The following is a 27,705-nucleotide window of genomic DNA, read 5'->3' on the forward strand; positions in this document are numbered from 1 at the left end:
GTAGCTTGCTATAGGTCATACCAGAATGCATTTAAGAGTCAAACACATTGCTGAGCGTCTACAGTCACATGTAGGCCAGGCCAGGCAAATCTTTCAAATCTCTTTCCTTAAAGAACATTCATGGAACTATATCTGGTTACAAACTACCAATCACACTAGTGTTTGAGTGGTGTTACTTGAGAGTTTGGAAAATTGCACCCAGCAATCTTAGTGAAATAAATTATATCTAGGGTTCATGGCATATTACACATTTTTTTCCTTTGTGCATTGAAATATCTCCTCACATGAAACAAAAAGTCAACAACAGGTTATGCTAACAAAGGTTCTTAAGCACCATAATTCCCAAAGCAACTATCAGTCTTGATAACGACAATGCTGCTGCCTCTAGCTTGCCCATACGTCATTAATGCCTAAAAGGTGTTGAAATCTCGTGTATTAGTTGCTGTTTATTCTGTTGGTCTATAACAGAGTCTATTGGAATATTTCAGGATAGAGGTAAGATGCTATGAAAGCCATGAAACATGAAACCAAAACAGCATACGCTGGAAACACACTGATTAAACTTGTTAAACTGGTGACTTTTTCATGGGTTTGGAAAGGTCAGAGAATTGAAACACTGAACATCACCCCACATGCTATCGGATCTTCTAAGCATTTCAGGCATTTTCTGTTCTTATCTTTGTAAATAATGCCCACTGCTTTGTGATTTTTTTTTGTTCACCTGTGGGATGTGCGTATCATTGGCATTTGCTGTCGCCCCCAGTTGCCCTGAAGATAGTGAACTTTCTTCCTGAACTGCTGCAGTCCACCTGTTATAGGAATTTGGACCCAGAAGCAGCAAAGAGCAAACACTATTTTTCCCTCTTACAGTGTGACTTTTGAAAGGTTTGGTAAGGATGATTTCTATTGAAGAACACATGACCACCAAATCACGAGAGTATCTGTTAGTTTGTTCTAGATATTTGCTTTGGGAGGTACAGAGCCTTTAAATTGAATGGGCCTGTAACTGAAGATGATGCAGATGATTCAGATACCAGCTTCTAAATAACTAAAATTTGCTCAAAGCCATATCCTAAAAGTTGTGTTAATTCTGTGACAGACTTCCTGCCTGTCTTGCAGTTGTCTTTCCATGGCCAAGGAAACAAACATTGCAAGATTCTGAGTCAAATCACATCGAATAAAGTTGGAGTTGACTTCACATCAATGTTATATGATGACATAAGACAATGTTAGCAAATGTTGAATTTGATAATTGAAAAGCATCATTACTACTGAAAAGTTGTCAAAACTACAGAACCAAGCTAGCTAGAATGATGCCATTACTGAATCATATAAAATACAGGCAGAGGGAACTTGTATCAGTGGGCAGATTACTGTGAAATTTCACAGTTTTCATTCAAATACTGCAAATCAAATTTTAAGAATGCTAGAGAATATAGACATATTTTTAATTTGAATTGAATGATAAAATGTCACTTGTATTTAACAAATAAATGCAGTGAAAAGTGTAATATATCACCATGTTCTGGCACCACTTTGACTTATAGAAGATATTAAATTATAAGACTGAAATTAGGATATGAGACTTGTATGTAACAACACAGTCAGCATCCTCCATTCTTGTGCTCTGCTTGACATCAGCCGGGCTGGGTGGGGGGTGGTCACCAATGCCCTCCCATCACAGTCCATTCCAGGAAAACCAATTCACTCCTGCCACAGCCGAAGGCCAACATCTGCAATTCCAATACCACCTTCTTTGCTAATGTCGCTGCGGTGCCCATTCCACCAGCTCCAGCACCAGACTTAACCAACAAAGTTGCTGATCCAGAGATGCCATCTTTTGCCGCTGGCCTACGTGGCTGACATCACCTCTACTGATACAGCAGCCACCAATTTCAATGCCAGGTCCTACGCTCAACCCTCCACCAGCTCCTCAGCCACCACCTTTCCAGAATATTCCACGAGTCTGCACTGGGCTCAGTTCAATTCACTAAAGTATGTTTAGCGATTTTCCCAATCTGTGTTAATTCCTACTTAAGTGTGAATGAATGTTGAACAAGAACGTGATACCTAAATCCTATTGATTATACGCTATTTAGAGAATTAGAGAAATGGGCTCTCATCTCTGACCATGGCTACTCTAGAACTTGCACACTGTAGCCAGATAAATGGAAAATTAAGCAGTGTCTCAAAAACTGTACATTCAGGTAGCAAAAGGTCCAGTCTTTGTAGCCACAAAGTAACTAACTCTGCTTCAATGAAGCATGAGACCATTCCAAACATCCTCAAAGACAAATAATCAGAGGTGCACTCACTGCTGGTGTCTCAGTTGTAGTGTCAGAAGCTCCCACTCTAATCTTGGTCTCTGGTTCCATTCAATAGTATAATTGTAAAGTTCAGTGGTATGGTACAGAGGTGGGGTTCCAGTGGCAGTTGACAATGCAATTATAAAGCCAAGAATGACAGCTGAAGATTGATGTTTACACCCCAGCCGAAATGATGTTGAAGTGCTGGTCTCTCCTATTCATTCATGCAAATTATTCCACTAGTTCTCAATTTTCTAGATGACCATGGGTTTTATAAAACCACAAACATACTTGCACTAAACAGCGATTTCACTTAAAATTCAGAATTTGAAATGTTAAAAAAAAATAACAGCCAATCTATTCCTTCTGCAATGGCCATTTTTCAATTAAGTACCATCTTATGGGGATATTCTTCCATGTGTCTCCCTGATTCCAAAGTAAATGAAGCTAAACTGCAGGCTTCTTTATCAGCCTGTCTTGCTTCTAGGTTCCAGCATTTCCACCACCCCACCCCCCAACACCATCTTGTTCCCTGCAGCTGCAAAAGGGAGGTCCAAAGGTTGTGTTATCTGTATGATGCTGGGGTTAAGGACATTTTCATGTAGCTGAAGATAAACTTGGTGTGGAAAGGAATGGATCAAATTGCTGTGGTCTACGTTGGAATGAATGTTCTAGGTAGAAGCAAGAATATTTTGCTGAGCTTGTGATTTCCAAATTAAAATGAAGCATGCCAAGTCTAATAATCCCTCCACTGCTAACTGAACAACACACCAATTGGTATAAGGTCAGGTAGGTTAAAAGAAATGTGTAGCTTACAAAGTGATGCTGGAACATGGGATTTCAATCCATGGGGCAATGGTACCTAGACTTAGGCACGAGAACACTGTGGTATTTGCATGGGATTCTCTTCAGATGAGCTAGTATTAATCGCCTGGTGAAGCACATTACCTAGGCTGCAGATAGGGATGCAAACCAACAGGGGTTATGCTGCTGCATAAGGGGAGGTTTAGATATTTAAAAAGATCCAATCAATAGAACAGTGTGACAATGTGTGTAAATGATAAGCAGGGCCAAACAAGAAAGGCTAAAATGTTTAATGGTAATGATGTCAGTTGGCAAAGTCCATGGTTGGAGAAGCAAAAGTAAAAGTGTTTTAAGTGAATGCATGAAGAATCCAAAAATAAAAATAGATGGACTGGTGAAAGAACACCAAGACAGCAGTAAAGAAAATACTGGAAATTGTAACAAAAACAATGTTGTGGGAGAATTCACTTTTATATGGACTACAACAATGAAACTGGTAAAAATGTTCTGTAAGATGTGTTTGCTCAAAGGTTTTGTGATAGCTTCTTAGGTATGGAACCAACCAGGAAAAATGCCAGTTAGGATTGTGCGATGAGGATCTGTTTGTTAGAAATGGTCACTGACCATCACTGAATCCCATCATAAAATTTGGAAGAGATATTAAACACAAAAAGAAATCTTAAAGTTATTTACATTGGTACAGAGAGCGCGAACTGGCTCAGGTCAATTGGGTACATGGACTAAATGATTTGCAGGTAAAACAGTGAAACATTGAAATAAACTATGAAAATTGTCCCAACAAAAATTATATTCCATTAAAAAACAAAGAACGAACTATCCACAATTTAGTAACATTAGACAGGATTACATTAAATATAGGATTGGAGAGTGGAAGCTGTCCATTCAGACATTCATTTAATAAGAACCGAGATGCCAGCTCCACTTTCGTGTGTGCCAACCCTAGCTCTCTCTCATTTGTCTGTCAAGATACTCAATAATCCACCTAAAGAATAAATTCAATGATCCAATGAAATAAACTTAAAATGTTTTAAAGAATATGCCTGAGAATTAGGAATATTCTAATTACCAGAAATGAGCCAGCAAATGACAGATAAAAAAATCCAGAAAAAAATTATAACTAACTAGCCAGGAATTTTTTTTTTTAAAGAAGTGTTTTTATAAGTTTATTTGAATAAAGGAGCTAAATTACATACCAGCCCATTGAAAAACAGGAGTACTAAATCACAAGGAATGAAGTGGCAGAAACATTGAACAGATACTTTGCACCTATCTTCACAGCTGCAGACAAGTTAGATATCTGACAGAGGATAACCTAGGGCTGAATGCATAAGGAAATTAAGGCAGTTGATGTTAGCAAAGTACTGGAGAACTTGAAGGACTAAAATCCAACAAATCTCTAGGAACTGATATCCTACACCCTAGATTTTGAAGAGAGAGCCATCAGGTATTGCAAGCACTAGTTATGATTTTCCAAAATTTACAAGATTCTAGAACAATTTCAGAAGATTGGAAGTTGGCCAATGTATCACTGTCTTCTCCTTTCTCTGAATAGCAAAGTGGGGACTAAAGGCTAGTTAATCTGACATCATTTCTATGGAAAGTGTTAGAGAGAGAAAATATATATATAGCTTTATAAAGAATATATTATTGAGAAAATTCTCATTATGCAATGAGAAAATCATAGAACAGATCACTACCAACTTGGTTTACAAAAGGGAAATTGTTTGATAGATTGTCTTTTTTTTGAACATGTAATTAGTTGATGATGAAAGAGGAACCAGATGTATTATCTGGTAGATCATGTGTATATCAACCTTTGAAGCTTTGAAAAATCTTTCCAAATATAGGGGTTGAATTAGTCATTTTAATCAATCTGTTCAGGCATATTATTACATACCTTTGCACAGATGCATTGCTAGGGCCTACTGGTCCAGAGGTAGGGCACTCCCATTGAACCACAAGAGTCCTAGGGGTTGATTTATATGCTTGGTATAAAATATGAACCCCAATTATTGATGCAAATTATCACTGAAAAGTGAAAAAGAGACCAATAATTAAATTTAATCTTTTTCCTTCTAGTTTAATGAAATAACTCTATGATAGGTTGAGCCACAATCATAATGCTTAAAAACTATAAAATTGTCTTCAGCATCTGCACATAATTCATCAAATTCTCAAGTAACATTGGCTGGAACATCATTGGGGCTGCACTCTGGATCAGAGAACACTTTCCATTTTATAATCATCCTATCACAACAAATTATCTTCCATTGAACTGGATAGATTAGAATGTTTGGTTGCTGGGCATATTAAAACTCATGGGTATTCATCCATGTTGCCAATGTGACATATTGGGTATATGTACTTTACTGCTGATAAATCACTAGAAAACAGTCTGTCAGTCTGCATAATCTTGGTCTGCCACAACAGAGATTTATTTTCATTCTGTGTCAAGTACCAATTGCTCTGAAAACTCAAGTATCTACATGTGCATTTCTGGATATGATGCAACTATTTTGACAATTTCAAGGATCCATTTCAAAACAAAATCTCACATTCAGCCCAGTCCCTGTTCTAATGACATTGGGAAACTTCTTTCAGATTTAATTCCTTCTTCCATGCTTGCAATGGGTTTTCACTAAAATCTAATTTCCTCGTTGCAGAAGTTATTTGATGAGTTTGCAAACCTTATGATTATTGCCTTGAAACCAGCTCAACTCTTCATTCTTTTCAGAGAATAGGGAAATGGGTATAAAACATATGAGAGGCCATGGAGATGAACGAAGTGCTTTAAGTGAGGGTTGAAGCTGGAGGAACTTTTATCTGTCTTAGTTTCTTTAACACGTTGCTGCCTTTCTGTTACACTCCCCCTCAGAAATTGGTATCCAGCTCCCCTCGTCCAAGGCTGCCCCAGGTCAAAACGGGAGCTTTGGATGGGTTTGTGGAGCTATGACCTTCCATGCCTTTGTGGAACTGACTCAGGAATAAAAATCAAGGTTCTATTTTTTAGGAGGAATATTTTCGGAACTCCAAGAAATTAGCAAAAATGAGAAAGGTGAGAAGCAGTGGTAGCAACTGGAAAAGTTAAGAAATTGAACTAAATAAACTCATTATTGCTGGAATTTAACCTTCCTTGGGCTTAGTATCGTAATCACAACTGTTTTTTTCAAAGAATATTGTTAATCACAATTAATGCTTAACTATGTGAAGTAACAAACTGTACCATCTCACAGTGTAGTATATAACTCTTGATTACGATAAACACACAAAAATGTGAATAAATGGTACCGGCTACCAAATAAATTTTCTATCGTTTAATGTATACTCAAATAACTCAGACTTAACAAGAAATGGTTAACATCTGAGTGCAAGGGACAATTTTCCAAGAGTGAAAATCGTAAACAACTTCACATTTCCATACAGAACAACTCCTTTTGAAAGCTGCAATATCGGATTTATTATTCACTGACCGTGAAACAATTGAAACTCACATCACACAAGAAATACTGCATTACAATTTCAAGGTTCCTCTTCAAGCAGGTTAACGTAGGTTTCAGAAAGTATTTGCTGGAAATCAGGCCACGGCTAACCAAATTTAAACTCACTGTCAGACATCAGTGGTAAAGGATAGCACTGCAACGCAATGGAGTTGGGAATCTCCGTCTTTCCTAAAACAGCCTTAGGCTTATCAACAGCCTACACCACGTTTGGTGCTTTGGGCTATACAATGTTGCCTGCTAAGTGAGAAAGGCAGTTTAATCTGATGGATCTTGACTTTAGAAGCTACCAAAAATATATGCTGTGCATTCTATCAGCATTTTTAACTAGTGGAAACAGAACAGAATATAATGAAACCAGGATGCCTAATACTGAATTGGTTTAATAATAAAGCTAAATTTCATTGTATCTTTAAGTACATGTATTGTCCATTTGTAAACATTTACTTCACCAACAAAAACGAAAAAAAAAACCTTTTTCAGAATATGGTATGTGTTTCTATTGCTACTAAGCAACGCAACTAGTGAATACCAATCATAATTTGGTTTCTCTAGATTTTTGCTTGTTCTACAGTACATGTCACTGCATATCATGGGTCACTTTTATTAAAAGCATTGTTACTACAGTTGGCAGCAATTTACATCTTATCTTACATGATAGCAGTTTTCAAAATTGTTTAAAAAAACATCACAACAAAGAAAACATACATTTACAAAGTCATGTTTGTAAACTTCAATGCTAGTAGAACTGAGGTAATGCTGTTTAGCTTTGTGGCTAAAGTAACAAAGTCCTTTCTTCAGAGAAATGTACCTGAATTTTGTTTATAACAGTGCATTACAAGAAAAAAAAATCATGAGACAATGCAAATCAACTGTAGTTTAAGTCAGAAATTGTGGTCACCCTTTAGGCGTTTTATTGTCCAGATTTTTTTTTAAAAAAACATTCAACAGCTGCCAAGTTATTGCTGTGCCTCTGGGGTGAGACTTTCACACTATCGTGGGGATTGTCAGTGTGGACTCTATTTACAGTCAAATCTATAGGCATGATATGTTCTACAATGACTTTTGTCCATCTGTGCTCTTCACAGCAATGTTAAATATACATCTTCATTATTCCTTTATAAGCAGAACTGCTTCGGTCACTAACAATCACATGCCATGATTGAAGTTTGCTGCGTATCTCAAATTACTACTGGTGAAAAATAAAAAGCAGAGCATTTGTTTTAACTTCATTGTTTAAATTCAGACACAATTTTGTACTTGATATCACTTCTATGATAATAAATAATGCACTGCATAATACTTATGACCAAGACATCTTTGACATCTGCATAACATGACTTGGAACTTTGCTACACTATGTTACAGAGATAGCTTAAAAAAAACTATGCGCGGACATTTAATGAATATGTAAACAGTAGGACTACAACTTGAAGAGTTTTAAAACACTTAAGTAACTGGAAATGTAATTAATCCTCGTCATCATCTTCTCCCTCAACTGAGTCCAACCCTGTTGCCTGTGCCAACTCATCTTCCAGAAGGGAAGAATCTGCTGCTTTACTTGGGCTTCCCAAAGGATCACTGTCATCTGAATTGGCTTCTCCTTCCATAAAACTGTTGTCCTCAGTTTTGCCATCTGTCTTATCCTCCTTATCATCATTTGAGCCCATTGTGCTCTGTAGTCCAGCCAGTGTATTATGAGGAAAACCAGACAAAGTCATACCCAAACCAGGAGGAAGAAACATGGATGGGTAGAATAATCCAGGAGCCATAGTGGAAAGTAAGAATGGATTGAAAGCAAGAGGGTTGTTGGATAGTCCAGTGTTTGCAGGAGCTGTGAAGGAACTGGAACTTGCATTATTAGAATCAACAGCAGATTCAGCACTGTTTATTTCCTTATCTTCATTTTCCTTATCATTTTCTTTATCATTTTCTGTTTTAGAGGAGATCCCACTTTCTGTTTCACTTGGACCTGATGTTGCAGAAGTACCAGGCGTAGCAGTCAAGGGGTTGCTTAACAAGCTTCCCAGTCCGAACATATTGGGCAGCCCTGCCATGCCTGGAAGCATTAGCGGTAATAAGGAAGCAGGGTTTTTTGCATCTCCTCCTGTAGCTGTTGTAGCAAGACTTGATGGGAAGCCCATCAGTCCAGCTAAATGAAGATTCTGCAGATTCTGTAAATTCTGCAGGCTTGCTAGATCCATTCCAGCAAAGAGACTGTTCATCAGTAGTGGGTTTATTCCTGAGGCTGAAGCAGCAGCAGCAGCTGCAGCAGCTTTGGCAATCTCACTTTTAGGCCGTCTCCCTCTTCGACTTGCTCCCTCCTCTCGAACAACTGGTCCAGTGAGAACACGGTCAAACATGGACTCTGGTAGAAAACCCTGAAAAAGACAACCGTCATGTCATTGCAATAATTTCTAAAGTCCCCTAAATGCACCTTGTCGAAACGCAAGGAGCAGCCGATGACTGTCCCCTTTCAACATAATTTAACAAATACCAGATTGACCAACAAATACCATAAATAGCACAGTGACAAACTGAAGTCTTAAAGTATTGTAACTATTCCTGGACAAGGAACAGTCTCTCCCAGAAATTATATATCACGTTGTGGACTCCTGCAATTCAATATTACAAAATTTCATCTTTACATTGTTGCGCATTTTGAAGAATAACATTTTAAGTTGAGTTTCAGGCATTTCTAAGCAAATCAGTATGTGCTACAATTTAGTTCAAAAAAGTAAAGTGCATCCATTAGCTATAACCTTAATTGATTCATCTTACAAACTTGGCTACCCCCTAAATAAACGATTTTGCTGATGGGAAATGGAGTTTTGTTTCAGAAATCAAAGTCAAAACATAAGACATTTTACGTAGCCTGTGTGAGTGCATTTATTTTGTTTTACTAACACGAACATAAGACAAGAATAGCTACACTTACAGACTGCTTGACAACATCAGCCCAATCAGGTGCAACAGCAAACTCAGGATTTTCTTCAAGCCATCTCGGTAGATCCTTCATTGGTGGGGCCATAGCACCGCCCATCTAAACAAATTCAGGGAAACAAAGTATTAATACCTTCAGTAGCATATTCATTTTTATTACATTGAATTTTAGCATTAGAGAGGTGAATATGAGTGCATTGCATTCCTTTTTTGAAAAAATTTCCCTTTGGCAAATTTATCATGAAAGTTCAGCATTTCCAAACCACTGCAAACAAAATTACCTAATTCCAAGTGGCCATTAGTGAGGGTCTGAACGCAAGTTGCCACATTCCAAAACTAGTATTCACCTCCATATAGATAGTAAAGAAATTAAGCTATTGATTATTCCAATACTGAAAAAGGAGAAATATGCACAATAATTTTCAATAGATTTATCATTTGGATTATCATAATGCAGCAATTAAATCCCCTCCCAAAAAACTGCATCAGGAACTAAAATGTTTGATCATCATCTAGATTTTCAGTTTCAAAGACTACAATATAATTTTAAAAACTTAAGTATACCTCTTCAGTTTGTTTAGTTAGCAGGGGCTTTAGCTCAGAGTCAGAAGTTGTCTATTCCAGTGTTAATTCAGAGTGTGAGCATCAGTGTAGTACTGAGAGTATTTTCATTATCATAAGTTATGTAGTTTGGATGTATCAATCATCTAATGGGTTATTTTGTTATCCTGGTGGTTATAAAAGATTTGTCAACACTATTCAAAGAGCTGTAAAGTGTTTGCCGGGTATCAGCCAATGTTCCTTCATCAAGAAAATATTTACTAATACAAAAAGCAGGACAAATCCAACCTGGCTAATACTGTTCCAATCTACTCTCAATCAAGTAAGTTGAGGGAAGGTCACAGTGCTGTCAAGTAACACTTGCCCAGCAATTACCTGAGTGATGCCCAGTTTGGGTTCTACCAGGGCCACTCATCTCCTGACCTCGTTACAGCCTTGGTTCAAATATGAACATAAAGCCAAGAATACATATATAGCATCTTTAGAAACAACGGTCACCCGAAAAGCATAGCCCACCAACGCCTACACAATAGACCACAACAGGAAGACACACACAGCTAAAGACACTAGTCACCCTACTACACATTAAGGACATACCTGAAACGACTACCAGATTGCTCCACCCCTTGAAAATCAATGGTAGCCCACATACCGACAGCTACACTATGAGAGCTACTGACGAGAATAAAGGCTTCGATAACCACAACGAACAAAACCAACGTTAATTACAAGATACCATCCAAAGACCACCAAAAAACATTACAAAGGGCAAACCAGAAGGAAACTAGCCATGAGGATTCATGAACACCAACTAGCTACCAAGAGACATGACCAATTATCACTAAACAAAATACACATGGACAAAGAGGGGCATCAATTTGACTGGGACAACATAGCCATCCTTGGACAAGCTAACCAAAGACACATACAAGAATTCCTGGAGGGGTGCCACTCAAACCGGAACTCCATATACCAGCCGCTGAGAAACAAATCTGGAAGTGATGCCACCCACCCCAGCAAGCTGAGACACACCAGTAACAAGCAGCTTAGAACACCGATGCTTCACCAGAGGCGCACTGATAACGTTACCTAGCATGGTGATGAAACATTTGCAAACAAACTTACCAGCTCGGCGAGCAAGTCAAATGACTGCATCAACAACCTGAGCTACAAATCTTCTCAAAAGTCTTGAATGACCTTCCCCTCATTACAAGGTCAGAAATGGGGATGTTCACTGATGATTGCACAATGTTCAGTACGATTTACGACTCCTCAGAAACTGAAGTTGTGCATATTCAATTGCCACACGATGTGAACAATATCCAAGCTTGGCAGACAAGTGGCAAGTAGTATTTGCGCTACATACTATCTCCAATAAGAGATAATCTAACCAGTGCCCCTTGATTTTCAACAGTGTTATCATGACTGAATGTCACACAATCAAACATCGTCGAGCGCACCACTGACCAAAAACTCAACCGGACATGCCACATAAATAGAGAGGCGACAACAGCAGGTTTGAGGCGAGGAATATTGTGGTGAGTAACTCAGCTCCCGACTCACCAAAGCCTGTCCACCATCTACAAGCACAAGTCAGGAACATGATGGAATGCTCTCCAGTTGCCTAGATGGGTGCAGCTCCAACAACATACAAGAAACTCGACACCATCCAGACAAAGCAGCTCACTTGATTGACACCACATTCACTTACTCAGTTACTAATGCTCAGTAGCAGCAGTGTATGACACACTGCAGAAATTCACCAAAGATCCTTCGACTTTTCAGACCCACAATCACCTCCATCTAGAAAGACAAGGGCAGCATATACATAAGAACACCACTTGCAAATTCCCCTTCATGCCACTCACTATCCAGACTTGGAAATATATTGCTATTTCTTCACTGTTGCTGGGTCAAAATTCTGGAGTTACTTCTCTAAGGGCATTTTGGGTCAAGCTACAACACATGGACTGCAGACATTCAAGAAGGCAGCTCACCCCACCTTTGCAAGGGCAACTAGGGATGGACGATAAATTCTGACCCAGACAGCGGTAGCCATGTCCCATGAGTGAATAAAAAAATCTGGTCATCTATCTCACTGATGTTTGTGGGATCTTGTTATGCACAAAGTGGCTACAATGTTGACCACTATAATAGAATGGTTACTATTCAGCCTGCCATGTCTGTGCTGACTGTCCGCAAAAGCAAACTACTTACACTAATGCCCCTTTTCCCAATAATCCTGCAACATTTTCTTTTCACACATATTGTCACTGCACTTCAAAAGTAATTTGCTGGTTACAAAGAAATTTGGCAAGGTCAATAATAAAAATCTAACCAGAACTATACACAAAACAGAACAATATATCAGCTTTCATACTGTTCTGATACCTGCTTTAATTATGTTGAAAATTCGATGTGGTATGAAAGGAAGCTAATTTGTATTGACAAACGATAATGGCTAAACTGATTTGAGGTCAATCAGATAACCAGTTCTCTTTCTTTACATAATCATACCTTTTTCCCATTTCTTTTATTAACAACAGGCACTCTTTCATCTCCTGTCAAAGTGTTCACATCCAGTTTGTTAGGATTTCTACAGCGGTGCCTTTTCTGTTTAGGTTTTTGAAATGGGGTCAACAGCACCTCACCACTCTTCTGCAAAAGGGGGGAAGAAAATTCAAAAATGTTCACTTGCATCCTTTGGGTAACATATATTTAAGTAAAACACTCACAGCTCCATTGCGATATGGCTGTAATTTCTACAAGTGCTCCCCTCACAATATACAAAGATACAATATACAAATTTGGTAAATTTTTGACTTCATAAGCTTACTTAATGAGAAATTCATAGTAACTGCATTTTAGTGGCAGCTCTGTTCTGTTGTAATATTATTTGCAAGTCTAAAACTATGGCTCTAGAAAGGAAGTAAATCATGCTTTCATAATTTGTTCCTGAGAAACAATTTCCAAAAAATCTATACAGGTTAGAGATTCTGTGAAAGGTTCTCTGGACCCAAAATGCTAACTTTGATTTTTCTTCACAGATGCTGCCAAACCTGCTGACCTCCAGTTTATATTTTACCGATTTACAGCGTCTACAGTTCTTTCAGTTTTTACAGATTATATGACTCAGATTCCAGCTGAAAGCTTCAGGATTCCCTGCTACACAGGTCTTCAACTGCACACCTGCTCTGAACCCCAATCCTGATGGTTGCCTTGATGAGACTGTGGTCACAATTAAATTCATTTTAAACAGCAAAAGGCTAATGGATCAAATGAAGAAAAGTTCGAGAAGATGTAGAACTTTGGACAAGAATTTCAGCTACCTAATACATAAAGGTTTAAAATGATCAAACAGAGACAGAGGAGCTAGGTGAGGATGTGATGAGATTACAAATGCCAACTTCATAGCTGATAAAAAAAATCTATAGCCTGAACTTACAAAGTGACATTTTAAAAATAAACTCTCTCAGTACCAGTTTCTCATACACAATCAAAAAGTATGGCAAACTTAATTTGGTAAACAGCTATTTTAACAACTAGATGAATCACAAGGTTCTGAATGAAACAAACTACAAATGGAAGCTATCAACATTAAGGGTGCATTAGCTAATTATTACTCAACATATATACAGATGGTGTTCGCATCACAGATTGGAAAAATCATAGGATCAAACTAAACCTCCCAGGAAGTTACAGTTCCAATGAATAAAAACTGTGGCAAACTGAAATATTTAGCATAACTTTATATGAATACCTCAATATTTAATCCATGCAATTGGTATAGCATGGGTAAGCAATGGCATTGCAGATTATTACAGCAAGGCTGGCATTGAGAACAGCGGAATTCTACTTGGACATCTGGTGCAAACTAGTAGTTGAGAATGATAGTTTATTTTTAATTTTGGTACAAGGCCGTGGTCATACTTCATTTGGAATCGTGTCCAGTTTTAGTTTCCATGCACAGTAAGTGACATCGAGGCTTTGGAAAGATGAAGAACCACAAGATCAGTGGTAAATAGTGTGTATGAAAATTTTAGACTACAGGATGACATAGACAGGGTAGTCAAATGGGCTGAACAGTGGTAAACAGAATTAGATCTGGAAAAAATGTAAAGTATTTTGGAAGGACTCACAAAGCAAGGTATTACACAATGAATGGGAGGACCCTAGGAAGTACAGAGGATTAGAGGGGAACTGGTGTGCATGTCCATAGATTCCAGAAGGCAAGAGGACAAGTGGATAAGGTGGGTACTTGTCTTGATGAGCTGAGGCACTGAGGACAAGAGGAGAGAGCTTACGATGGAGTTGACTAAGACATTAAGCCACAGCTACAATAGTGTGCGCAGTTCTGGTTGCCACACAACAAAATGCAAGAGATCTCATCAAAGAGAGTGCAAAGAAGATTTTTCAGGATGTTGCCTGGGCTAGAGCGATTCAGCACTGAAGAGAGATAAACTCAGAACAGCATCCCACCCAGACCTAACATCCCATCTATCCCCATAGGCCCACATTTCCCACGGTTGACCTACCTAGCCCATGCATCCCTATACACTATAGTACAATTCAACATGGCCAATCCACTTAGTCTGAAGATGTGCAGGTTGTCAGAGAAGACTGGAGCACCTGGAGGAAAACCATGCAGACACAAGAAGAACTCTGCACAGACAGTCAACCGAGGCTGGAATTGAATCTGGGCCCCTAGTGCAGTGAGACAACAGTGCTAACCACTGAGCCACCATGCTGCTTCTGGTGTCTTCTAGTGCATTTCTGAGAATAACTCTCAAGTAACCTAAATTAAACTAACAAACTAGCGAAGCTGGAGACCTGAAATAAAAACAAATTGCTGGTGAACTCAGCCATCTAGCAGGATGTGTGGGAACGAAGCAGAGTCAACATTGAGTCCTGTGACTTCTCATCGAAACATTAACTCTGCGTTCTCCGTACAGTTGCTGCCAGGCCTTCTGAGTTTAACCAACAGATTTTCTCTCAAATAATCTGTTTGGAATAGAGGCCCTCTTCCAAAATGCAGCAAATTTCCCCATCTATTAGTTCAGGTCAGACCGTGATTAAACTGCGAGTCTTCATTCAGACTCTAAAATCACCAGATTTCTGATTACAGTTATTCATACTATAGGGCAGATTGTCCTAAATGCTGATTTCTCTATTAGTTCTTCCGAATAACTGACAGCTCACTGAAATTTTGTTTGCTTTACTGTGTTTATTGTTTTCTGAAAGTTTGGCATCGCTTTCTTGTAGTTAGTGTATATGATTAAAAGCTGTGATGTTTTAATGTTTACCTGCTGTGTTCTGTAAAGAAAAGCTTGAAAAGAATTGATGCTGTCTGAAACCTACAATTCAAATATTGTAACAAAAGTTAAAAAAAGTGTTGGATTAGGTTTCAGAACTTTTTTCCATTAGTTTGGAAGAACATATAATTACTGCATGGGGACTTACTTCAAGGAGATTCTGAATGATATTCTGAGAATAAAGACAATATACTTCTCTCTAATTTTATTTTCTGTTCTTCAAAAAAATCTAGAAAGCACTATTTCTCCTTAATGGCACAAATAGTCACAAAAACAAAATTACATAGTTTACCAAAAAAACCCTTAAAAACTGGAAAGACATGGCAGCAATTTGTAAGCTTGGGAAACAGTCATTTAGAACGAAAAATGCTAGGGTAATATGGATGCCAATTCCTATAGTAAACAGATACTGTTCTTCAAATGCTGTAAATGTGTACTTGCTGTACTTACTGGTACATAACTAGGCATGTCTACAGTATAAGCTGGATGAACTTTTAGCCATTCCACCAAATCTTTATTCTTAGGGGCTTCTTCCCCCACCAGTCTGGTCCCATCTTCTAAATTAATAACGGGGATGTGCACCTCTGGGTCCAACTGACCAGGTGATGGAATGTTCCTTGGTTGTGACGCTGACTGCACGCTCTCATCAAAAGCTTTGGTCAGTTCTGCATCATCCTGAAAATCAAATGGCATTATTTATAAGGCAAACAATTATTTACAGATAAATACCAATATCAGGAAACTGTAGGAAAATGCAGAGGCAGGTACTTAGGCAAAGAAAATACTTTCATTCTTATACTTGCATGCCCTAATTTCCTATTTTCAGTAAGTCAAAGGTATTGTTATTTTAATGATTTCTACATAACACACATCAGAACATGGGACTTTATTCTGGATGAAACCTCAATTCTCTTGTTAACAGTCTTCTTAGATGAGTGAAGTTTAGATTCATTCGACTGGATTTTCCAAGGAGGTAATCTCTCATGGATTGCCACTGTTCCTTTTAGTATATCATGAAAGGGGTCCACATTTCAGACAGAATCCAATCAGAGTTCCTTCAGAAACAGTCATACGTCCATTCAGACTATTCCCTCATAGTGAAGAACTGCTAGGGGAAAGACAGATTATGCCCCACATTACAGCAATCTGCTGTAGTATTCTGAAATGTAATGGCCCGTGTCTCAGACAGCCAATTTAATAACAGTGAGATGTTATGATACCAGGAAGGTAAGGTACCAGGAGAATGCTGGGAGGGCAATGAAGGAGCTGGGGAAAGAAGAGGACGGTAAGCGCATGTCGGCACTCTAACAAAAGGTCACTGGACCCGAAACATTAGCTCTGATTACTCTCCACAGATGCTGTCAGATCTGCTGAGCGTCTCCAGTAATTTGGTTTTGATTTGTAGGTATTTTATAGTTGAACTTCTCTTGTGTAGCCATTTACTTAAATTCTATGACTTTTCCATTTTAAATGGTTACTTCTGGAGAATTCCAAGTGGAGAAAATTACCCAGGAGCATCTTTAATTTTTCTTTGGACAATGCTATAATGGGGATTCCACAAGGTGCCCATGTGCGACTCTCACCTGTTTGTCAGATACAACTATCTAGTCATCAGAAAATCTAGGCCATTGCATCAATTCCATGAATGCTACTGCATCTATGGAAATCAAATTACATTGCAATTCAGGAGACTACTGAGCACACTAAAGGTACGAAGTGCAAACCCCCTTTGCGAAGCACATCTAACACATGCCTAACTTGACCATAAGACATAGGAGTGGAAGTAAGGCCATTCGGCCCATCAAGTCCACTCCGCCATTTAAATCATGGCTGATGGGCATTTCAACACCACTTCCCTGCACTCTCCCCGTAGCCCTTGATTCCTTTTGAGATCAAGAATTTGTCGATCTCTGCCTTGAAGGCATCCAACGTCCCGGCCTCCACTGCACTCCGCGGCAATGAATTCCACAAGCCCACCACTCTCTGGCTGAAGAAATGTCGTCTCATTTGACAAAACAGACATGATTAATTCACTGGACTCACTCGAGTTGTATAATAATCATTGAGAAAACAGTAATGCAAATCCTACCCTAAGTGTTTGGGAATTTGAATTGTTTGAAAACAAAATCTGGAAAAAAAAGACCTGTAAGTGATAATGAAATTGTCCCAAGTCCCAATAACTGGGTCTGGGATGCCTGTGATTCAGTGCCATAACAATGTGGTCGATATTTAGCTCCCCATTTTACACTTAGCAGCTCACTTACCAAACCGCATAGCAAAGAGAGAAAGTCAGTTATTTCTCAGGGCAATAAAATGACAGTCTTTCCAGCAATACAGAGATCTCAAAACTAATTTGGATCACAATGAATTCTTAGTTCAACAGTTAACTCAATGTGTTTCATAAGTAATGTTCAAAATAAGAAAGTCGAACAGTCATTCTGCAAAGTTCAACAAAACTTTGTTATGCGTTTTAATACTAGCTGAAGCTCAACTTGCACCGTCTATTTCAATTTTAGTTGGTTTGTTCCTGCAGAAAACTTTGCTTTTAAATACCACAGAAAGTAGGAGAGGTTGTGCCCAATCCACCATTTAACTTGGCTGATACTCTATCTCAAAGCAATACACCCACTTTCGCCTTGTGACCGTTGACAACTCTAACTTCCAGAAATCTTTCAATTTCTTTAATAAATATAATCAATGGCTTGGCCTGCACACCTATCAGTGACAGAGAATATGACTGGTCCACTATGGTCAGAATGAACAGATGTCTTATCTCAGTCTGAAATGGCATTCCATAGACAAGGACCCTTTAATCTGAAGCCCACAGCCAGAGAAAACAACATTCTTGCATCCAGCCTTGTCAGAATTTTGTACGTTTTGGTAAGATCCTGTTTTATTCATCTGAACTCCTGTGAACACAGTTTAAGTCAACCTAATCCTCTTCATATGGGATGAGAATTTAAGAGGCTGAGTTATTTTGCTTGTGGATGACATCAAACCTGGTGGAACAGTCGATAGTGAAGAAGGTTATCTAAGATTACGGAGGGATCTTAATCAATTGGACCAATGGGCTGAGGAATGGCAGATGGAGTTCAATTTGGATAAACGCAAGGTTGAATTTTGGTAAAACAGACAAAGTCAGGCCCTATACACTTAATGGTGGTGGCCTGGGTAGTGTTATTGAACAAAGTCCCCAAGGGGTTCAGGTACATAATTCTTTGAAAGTTACATCACGCGTAGACAGGATTGTTAAGGCAGTGTTTAGCACACTTGACTTCATTGCTCAGACCATGGAGTATAGGAGTTAGGATGTCTTGTTGAGGTTGGTGAGATCACTTCTGGAGTCCTGCGTACAGTACAAACAAGAAAAGATTTATCAGAGAGGGAGATGGGGTGAGGGTTCTGGAATAAATAGGGAGAGGGGGGAGGCGGACCGAAGATGGAGAGAAAAGAAGATAGGTGGAGAGGAGAGTATAGGTGAGGAGGTAGGGAGGGGATAGGTCAGTCCAGGGAAGACGGACAGGTCAAGGAGGTGGGATATGGTTAGTAGGTAGGAGATGGAGGTGCGGCTTGGAGTGGGAAGAAGGGATGGGTGAGAGGAAGAACAGGTTAGGGAGGCAGAGACAGGTTGGATTGGTTTTGGGTTGCAGTGGGTGGAGGGGAAGAGCTGGGCTGGTTGTGTGGTGCAGTGGGGGGAGGGGATGAACTGGGCTGGTTTTGGGATGCTGTGGGGGAAGGGGAGATTTTGAAACTGGTGAAGTCCACATTGATACCATTAGGCTGCAGGGTTCCCAGGCGGAATATGAGTTGCTGTTCCTGCAACCTTCGGGTGGCATCATTGTGGCACTGCAGGAGGCCCATGATAGACATGTCATCCAAAGAATGGGAGGAGGAGTGGAAATGGTTTGCGACTGGGAGGTGCAGTTGTTTATTGCAAACCGAGCGGAGGTGTTCTGCAAAGTGGTCCCCAAGCCTCCGCTTGGTTTCCCCAATGTAGAGGAAGCCGCACCGGGTACATTGGATGCAGAATATCACATTGGCAGATGTGCAGGTGAACCTCTGCTTAATGTGGAAAGTCATCTTGGGGCCTGGGATAGGCGTGAGGGAGGAGGTGTGGGGGCAAGTGTAGCATTTCCTGCGGTTGCAGGGGAAGGTGCCGGGTGTGGTGGGGTTGGAGGGCAGTGTTGAGCGAACAAGGGAGTCACGGAGACAGTGGTCTCTCCGGAAAGCAGACAGGGGTGGGGATGGAAAAACGTCTTGGGTGGTGGGGTCAGATTGTAGATGGCGGAAGTGTCGGAGGATGATGCGTTGTATCCGGAGGTTGGTGGGGTGGTGTGTGAGAACGAGGGGGATCCTCTTTGGGCGGTTATGGCGGGGGCGGGGTGTGAGGGATGTGTTGCGGGAAATGCGGGAGACGTGGTCAAGGGCGTTCTCGACCACTGTGGGGGGAAGGTTGCGGTCCTTGAAGAACTTGGACATCTGGGATGTGCAGGAGTGGAATGCCTCATCGTGGGAGCAGATGCGGCGGAGGCGGAGGAATTGGGAATAGGGGATGGAATTTTTGCAGGGGGGTGGGTGGGAGGTGGTGCATTCTAGGTAACTGTGGGAGTCGGTGGGCTTGAAATGGACATCAGTTACAAGCTGGTTGCCTGAGATGGAGACTGAGTGATCCAGGAAGGTGAGGGATGTGCTGGAGATGGCCCAGGTGAACTGTAGGTTGGGGTGGAAGGTGTTGGTGAAGTGGATGAACTGTTCGAGCTTCTCTGGGGAGCAAGAGGCGGCGCCGATACAGTCATCAATGTAACGGAGGAAGAGGTGGGGTTTGGGGCCTGTGTAGGTGCGGAAGAGGGACTGTTCCATGTAACCTACAAAGAGGCAGGCACAGCTTGGGCCCATGCGGGTGCCCATGGCCTTCCACATAACCTACACTACGACCGCGATCTTCTGGTCTTTTTTAAATATGAGATTGGGTTTCCATAGGGAGCCGTGTTTGTCGAATAGTCTGGGCTCCACGTACGATGTCCAGCCGTACTTACTGACGTGTTTCTGCAACTGGTCAGCGATCTTCTTATGGCGTTTGATCCGAGCGTTTTTAACGAATGGGCAGTATCCTGAGATGTGTGGTATGGTCTCGCTTGCCATCTCACATCTACGGCATAATTTGTTTCTGTTCGGCCTACCTCTAGATGATGTGGTTCTCATCGGGTATAGATTACACCGCAAGAGCATGGTGTTAATAAATCTAGAGGATTTTTGTTGTACTCCGGCCTTGGTCCAAGAGTTAGAGATCTTGTCATCTCTAAAGTACTGGATGCTTATTCCCTGACATTCCAGCTTTTGCCATTTTTCGAATTCCCACTCCCTCCAGCCTGCATACCTATTGGGTGGTTTCGGTCGCCCCGCATTTGCCTTCTGGAGTGCTGGCATCATGTCCTGGATGTCAGTCATCAGTTCTATTTCCCCCTCACCGTTGCCACGGCTGTTGGGTTGGAAATTTTCAATTTCCTTTAGGACCTTGAGTTCACGCAGTCCCGCAACGGTCTCTGTGTTGCTCTCTACTTTATATTGAAAGGAGGCCCGAATGACCAGATCACTGGACATGTCTAGTGCTTCGCGTTTGCGGATAATCACAGATGGTATTTGCACTTCAAGTTTTGGGACGCCTAGACCACCGTTCTTGTTGCTAGCATATAGCATTTTGTGCTCCTGAGCCTGCTGTGTTCATCCAGCCTCACATTTTATTATCTTGCATTCTCCAGCATCTGCAGTTCCCATTATCAAAGATTTATCAGGGTGTTGCTAGGACTGGACATCTTTAGTTATAAGGATAGGCTGGTACTTTCTCTACTGGAGCATAGGAGGTTGAGGGATAACCTTATATAGAGATTTAGGAGGGGCGTAGATAAGTCTTTCCCCAGGGTGGGGCAGTTCAAAACTAGGGGTCATATTTGTAAGGGCGGCGGGGGGGAGGAGGAGGAGGAAAGATTTAAAAAAGGGGACCCGAAGGGCAACACTTTCACACAGAGGGTAGTTCGCATGTGGAAATGCACAGCCTGAACAAGTGGCAGTTACAAACACTTAAAAGATATTTGGATGAGTAGATGGATAGGAAAGGTTTAGCGGACTATGGGCCAAACGCAGGCAAGTGGGCCTGGTTTAGTTTGGGAATCTCGGTGGACATGGACGAATTGGACTGAAGTGTCTGTTTCTTTGCTGCATTGACTCTATAACTGAGATGGAATAACCATATAAATGCTACAGCTACAAGAGCTAGTTTTAGACTAGGAATCCAGCAATAACTAATCCTCCTGCCAACTCCCCAAAGTCTGTCCTATCCTATCTCATCTGCAAGGAATGGTGTGGTGGCTCACCTAGCTACCTCTCAGTGCAAGGTGAGTGCATGGAACTTGCTGCCAAGGGAGGTGGTGGAAGCAGACACAATAGCAGCGTTCAAGAAACACCTGGATGAATACACTAGGAAGGGAATAGAGGGATATGGATCCTCCAAGTGAAGACTGTTTTAGCATGGAAGGGCAATGTGTGTTTGCACAGACTTACAGGGCGTGGTTCCTGTGCTGTATTGTTCTTTGACATCACCCAGAAAGCAGCAAATAAGGTACCACATCCAAACATTCCCACCGCCACCAACATTCAGTAGCAGCAGCATATAGCGCTTACAAGATTCATGGCATAAATTCACCAAAGCTCCTTTAGGCAGCACCTTCAAAAACCATGACACTTTTCTACCTAAAAGGACAAGGGCAGCACAGCACCACCACCTGCAAGTTCCCATCCAAGCCACTCATCATCCTGACTTGGAAATAAATGCCACTCCTTCACAGGAATTACCTCCCTAAAAGCATTGTGGGTTAACCCACTGCACATGGACTGCAGAGGTCAACAAGACAGCTCGCCACCACCTTCTCAAGGGCAACTAGGGTTTGGCAATAGATACTGGCCCAGTCAGGCAAATGGCCGCATGCCATGAATTAGCTTTTAAAATTTGTAATAATATTCTTTTGTGCAAGTAAGACCACTGATAAAACCATTGCTCGGTCTTTAATAATCTTCTGGCTCCTAACAAAATAGGGAAATGGACTTAAAAATGCCCTGCGCATTCTAAGTATCAGAACAGGCAAATTATTAGATGCATTTCAACTTTTGTTCTCATGCTCCAGATCTCTTGTAGTCAGTCTTCTGATGCGCTCTCAAGTCAAAATAGATACAAATGTATGTTATACAGTTGAGTAATGAGAGTCATGCTGCACATGGCATCATATTCTTAATGAACTGCACACTCGTTAACTGGGCGCAGTCATGCTCTGCCACAAGTATCAGCATTTAATTTAAGATTGCACTTCTGTAGAGTACTGAGTAAGCACTGTAATGTCAAAGGTGATATCTTTCAGAGACCTTAAATCAAAGTACCCTTGAAATACAAGTCCTTTCCCCCCATTTTTCTGAACTGTTAAAATTCCAAATTATATAGATTACTGACAGAACAAAGTGTGGTTTACAACCAATTCTAAAACAATGATCTAATCTAGTTTCATGGCCAATCTAGCTTTGAGGACTTAATCACACACTGCTGTTGTCTAATAATTTAACCTCCTAATAACTCAATTGTGATATTCTCCTCAAAACTATTCAACGCATTACTTGAAAAAATCTGGAACATAGTTACACCTGAGCAGAAAATATCCTTGTATTTAGAATTTATTTTATTGTATCTGTCTGACTTTACTGCACACGATAGCACTGGGACTTAGGAAATATCTTGTGATACATTCAGCACACCGGTTGGTAGGTTACAGATAACACAAACTTTCTGGTTTGTATAACATTCCATTAAGCACTGCATAGAGTGTACTAACTAATTGGGAAGTGACAAAGATAAACGCGTGACAAAGGATAATGGTACAGCATTAAATTGAATATTTTATCTCAGTCACTTCCCTTTCAGTTGCCCTATACGAGTATCACTACTATTGTTGACAGTGCACTGATCTGCACTGAGGCTGATACTATTTGTTAACCTTCCTCTCCCTCGCCTATTAAAGAGGCGCTCAAAAATTTGTTTTTGTGTCTGCCCATTTCCCCTCCAAGACTCTCACACCAACAAGCTTCATCACTGCAAAATTCATAAGTGGAAATATTGTTCAACCCTAAGAAACATGAAAGCAAAAAAGTCAAATCACATTTCATTGCTAAAAGCAATTATACTCCAAATGACAAGGGGTAGAAAAATTATTTAAGAAAAGTTATTTAATTATTTAAAAAATTATTTAAACCTACTACAGCGTGAACTGGATGCCGAAACATTGAGTACATTTAAGGAGGGAATAGATGGATTTTTAATTATTAACAGGTTGAAGGCAGGAAGTGAGTCGAGGCTGAGATGGGATCAGCCACGATCATGTTAAATGATGGAGCAAGCTCAAGGGGCTGAATGGTGCACTCCTGCTCCCAGTTCTTACGTTACATTAAAACGTTACTTACCACACTTAATGATGTCCGTTTGTTATTCATAAATAGAAGATCAAGTCCCTCAACATTTTTCCTTCTTCCTCTTCTTCTTTTTATTGGCATTTCCCCATCAACTAATGAACCATTTATCACAAGTCCAGTTGGTGCTCGTGAAAGGCCTGCTTGCAGCATTTCAATGTGGGCTTTATAGGCATCAGATACTGGCACAGAGGCATTCGGCAAAACATACTTGGAATTAACAGCAAGGTTACTGACTGAGGTAGAACTTTTTGCCTCTCTGGAGGCTTTTGATAAGTCCACAGCTCTCTCCTGTCCACTATCTGAGGCTGCTTGGGACTCGCGAAGCTGAGCTACCATCTCCATAAGGTTTCTTCTCCTTGCAGCTCGCTCAGCTTCTATTTCAATCTTCTTACGCCGTCTCCTACGTTGCCTTGGAACTGACAGGTTCAATGCATCATCCTGCAGTAGGGGAGAAATATATTGGTTTTGGATTCCACAAACTCCACTTTTGCCTTTCAACACAGAATTGAGTCTGTTGGTTTAAATTTTAAGGTCCTTCTAATTAATGGTGAGTAAATAAATTTTGTAGTTGGAAATATTTGCAAGGAAACTTGGCAACAGATCTATTCTTTTCAGAAGGATGAATGTAAGCAAAGAATCTTTACATCAGTCTGCACGTGGAAGTAAAGAAATCTAACATTCTCAACAGAGAACAATGGGATCTTTCTACTTTCAAGTCTCTAAATTGGCATCCTCAAAACACAACCATCACTGACTTTCAATGAAGCATACTATAGTGATAGCATAAACACAGCAATTTAAAGAAATACGTGACATTAGAGGCAATAAAGCTATTCTCTCTCAAATAGCCCATATCTATAGCTGAGTTATTGCTTTTGCTCTGCTTTCGTCACCCATTCATAACAGAGGTTTTGTAGCAGATACAGAAATGGTTTACCAGGATGTTACCTGGTATGGAGGGTATTAGCCAAGAGGAGAGATCAGGCAAAGTTTCTAATTTTTAAAAAGCTTGAACATTGAAGAATAAGGGGTGACCTGATAGAAGTTTAGAAAATTATGAGGGGCATGGATAGAATGAATAGTATCTGTCTTTTTCCGGGGTAGCAATGTCAATTACTAGGGGACATAGGTATAAGGTAAAAAGGGGAAGTTTAAAGGACACAATGAGACGCAAGTCTTTTACAGAGTGCAGTAGGATTGTGTTGCCAGAGGTGGTGGAGGTGATGGGTAGAATAGCAACATTTAAAAGGCATCTTGATAGATACATGAATAGGTGGGAATAGAAGGGTACAGATCAGATAAAGGCACAAAGCTTTTAGTTTAGAAAGGCATCATGGTGGGTTGAAGGGCCTGTTCCTGTGTTGACACTTAACTCATGCCTTCATTTGCACTGGAAATTCTCTAAGGTTTGGACTAACCACCAGTGGCCATGCTAGAACAACTTTGTTTTATCTCTTAGTTCCGTAGGTTTCAGCGTACAGAAACTGCAATATCCTAATTCTTGGCTTGGCAATCATAAACACTAGAGGAATAATGATTTTAAATATAGTGTATTTATTTGAAAAATACCTCAAAATGGGGACTGAATTACTATGAAAATTAAAAAGAGTACAAATTACCGAAAATGCCAAAATTACTCCCAATGCCAAAAACTTGATGTTAACTTCTTTAAAGTGTACTAACTGTACATTTTGTACTTTGTTTAGACATGAAAGCGTAAAACTGCTAAGAATAGAACACAAATGATTTGGGTTGTTCAAAAGCAACATGCCAAGATTTTTCTTTAGTTTACAAAACTCACATTGACAGGAAGGAATTTTTGCCCTTCTGAACATTATGCATTTTGTGATTAGCAAGATGACCTACGCTGGTACTAGAGAATGGAACGGTGGTAATATTACTGTATGAGTAATCCAGAAACCGAGAGTAATGTTCTGGGGACGTGGGTTTAAATTATACAATGTCAAATGGTGAAATCTGAAAACATGCCCAACGATGACGATGTTGCCACAGTATATTATCATAAAATCCTGGTTCATTAATACCCTTTCGAGCACAAAATCTGCCATTCTTACCTGGTCTGGCCTACAAGTGACTCCAAACCACTAGGAGTTAACTCTTAACTGCCCTTTGAGTTATTAGGAATAGGCCAGAGACATCTGCACCCCATGAACAAATAAAACAAACTTCAAGTTTCAAATGTTCGAGGTCATGAATCAGCTGGGGTCTGAAATGCTACCAACAATGCTAGAACATTAATAAATCATAATCGCAACATAATTACCTGTCTGTTCAAGAGACTGTTTACTTTACTGTCAATGTTTGGTTTATGTTCCAGGATGTAACGTTCAAACTTGTCATTCCTTCCCCCTTCACTGATCAAGAACCTACTACTTTTAGGTTGGGCCACAGTACAAGTAAAACACATTATTGACTGAATGTATTATTGTGTAAATAGAATGGGACTTTATTTCTCTGCTCAACATGACCTTAAATTTGTTCTTCATTTATTTCAAACAAATTTTCTACTGTGTAATAGAAATATTAAATACCAACCCTTGATACCTGAGGAGAACCAGCTATATCTTCACAGGCACTGAAGCTCCCTTGACCTACCATGGAGAGTTCAGTGAAACTCCTCCTTGGCAGAGGGCTTTCCACTGACGTGGGGGTGTAGTTGATCATACCATGAAAATCAAACGGCTGGCGCCTATTTATAGGCCACTTTCCCTTGACCACTGCTTCACAAATGTTGTCTAAGCGATTAATCATTACACGATCCTGGAATGCAAAGAGATCATTCTTCAAATAGATACACTTGGAACTGTGCTGTCATCAGAATTTTGGTAGGCATTTACCTAAGTTAAAATCTGGTGCAGTTGCACTGCAATCAAGATTTTGCCCAACCTGCTTCAATCAAGTACCTGGACTATAAACAACATCCGTTGCAATGATAAATTTTACCCTTAAAATAGGAGTTTACTTGGGTGGGAGAAAGTTTTGTGTTGCATAAACACCAGCATAAGCACATTCAAAGGCAGGCTGAGGATTACCTGCACTGCACCAATTGGACAATCAGGAATGATTTAAGAGGTGGATCCTGTATAACAAACCCAAGACTGCGAGTTGTAGGTACTGGGACTCCCAAGGATTCCACATTAAAGAAACAGAAACTGAAACATCCATTTAAAAAACATTGAAAACTAAAAAGAATCTGATGACCAATTATCTGTTAAAAAAACAAAGACTACTCATTAATGTATTGTGGTATTGTTGGACACAGCCTCACAGGAGTCAATATCTTGATCTAGTTACTAATTCCCCTTCCATTCACGAATTTAACAGATTCGTTGACATTTGTATAGAGAGAGCAGGAGAGATTAGCTGTGTAATTGGGCTAACAATTACATTTAAAACTAATAAACATAAACTACAGACTATATTAAGCATTTAACGACTGGAACTGAATAAGCACAGGGGGAGTCAAAGTAACCAGGTAATGATAGTAAGGTCACTCATAACATCCATGTATTGCAGTAAAACATTAAAACAGTAAATAAATGCTGAGATATGAAACCAGATTAGCAGAATATATCTTTAAGTACTCTATTAAGTGTTTAGAATAGACTACTCATTAACACAAAGTATATCATGCTCAGTTTTGGCATGTAGCACAAAGAAGAGATTTTAATTATTAGACAAATTCAAGCCTGGCATTTATTAGGGAAACATTAACAGTAATAACATGAGACA

General features: G+C 40.0%; 1 protein-coding gene across 4 annotated transcripts in view; it reads right to left on the minus strand.

The window, feature by feature from the left end:
- Positions 1 to 6,430: 6,430 nt before the first annotated feature.
- chd7 (chromodomain helicase DNA binding protein 7) overlaps positions 6,431 to 27,705 on the minus strand; it is a 274,019-nt gene continuing 252,744 nt past the window's right edge. For 3 of the 4 annotated variants that reach the window (XM_048529007.2, XM_048529008.2, XM_048529009.2), the window contains exons 33-38: positions 26,509 to 26,733; positions 23,944 to 24,390; positions 15,895 to 16,119; positions 12,650 to 12,790; positions 9,567 to 9,671; positions 6,431 to 9,009 (exon numbers count right to left, since the gene is read on the minus strand). In XM_048529007.2, coding sequence (XP_048384964.1) covers positions 8,098 to 9,009; positions 9,567 to 9,671; positions 12,650 to 12,790; positions 15,895 to 16,119; positions 23,944 to 24,390; positions 26,509 to 26,733 — 2,055 coding nt within the window. In that variant the 3' untranslated portion in view covers positions 6,431 to 8,097. The remainder of the gene's footprint in view (positions 9,010 to 9,566; positions 9,672 to 12,649; positions 12,791 to 15,894; positions 16,120 to 23,943; positions 24,391 to 26,508; positions 26,734 to 27,705) is intronic. The other variant, XM_048529010.2, reaches the window with a different exon arrangement.

Source organism: Stegostoma tigrinum, chromosome 5 (assembly GCF_030684315.1).
Source record: "Stegostoma tigrinum isolate sSteTig4 chromosome 5, sSteTig4.hap1, whole genome shotgun sequence".
In the NCBI taxonomy this organism is placed as follows: Eukaryota; Metazoa; Chordata; class Chondrichthyes; order Orectolobiformes; family Stegostomatidae; genus Stegostoma; species Stegostoma tigrinum.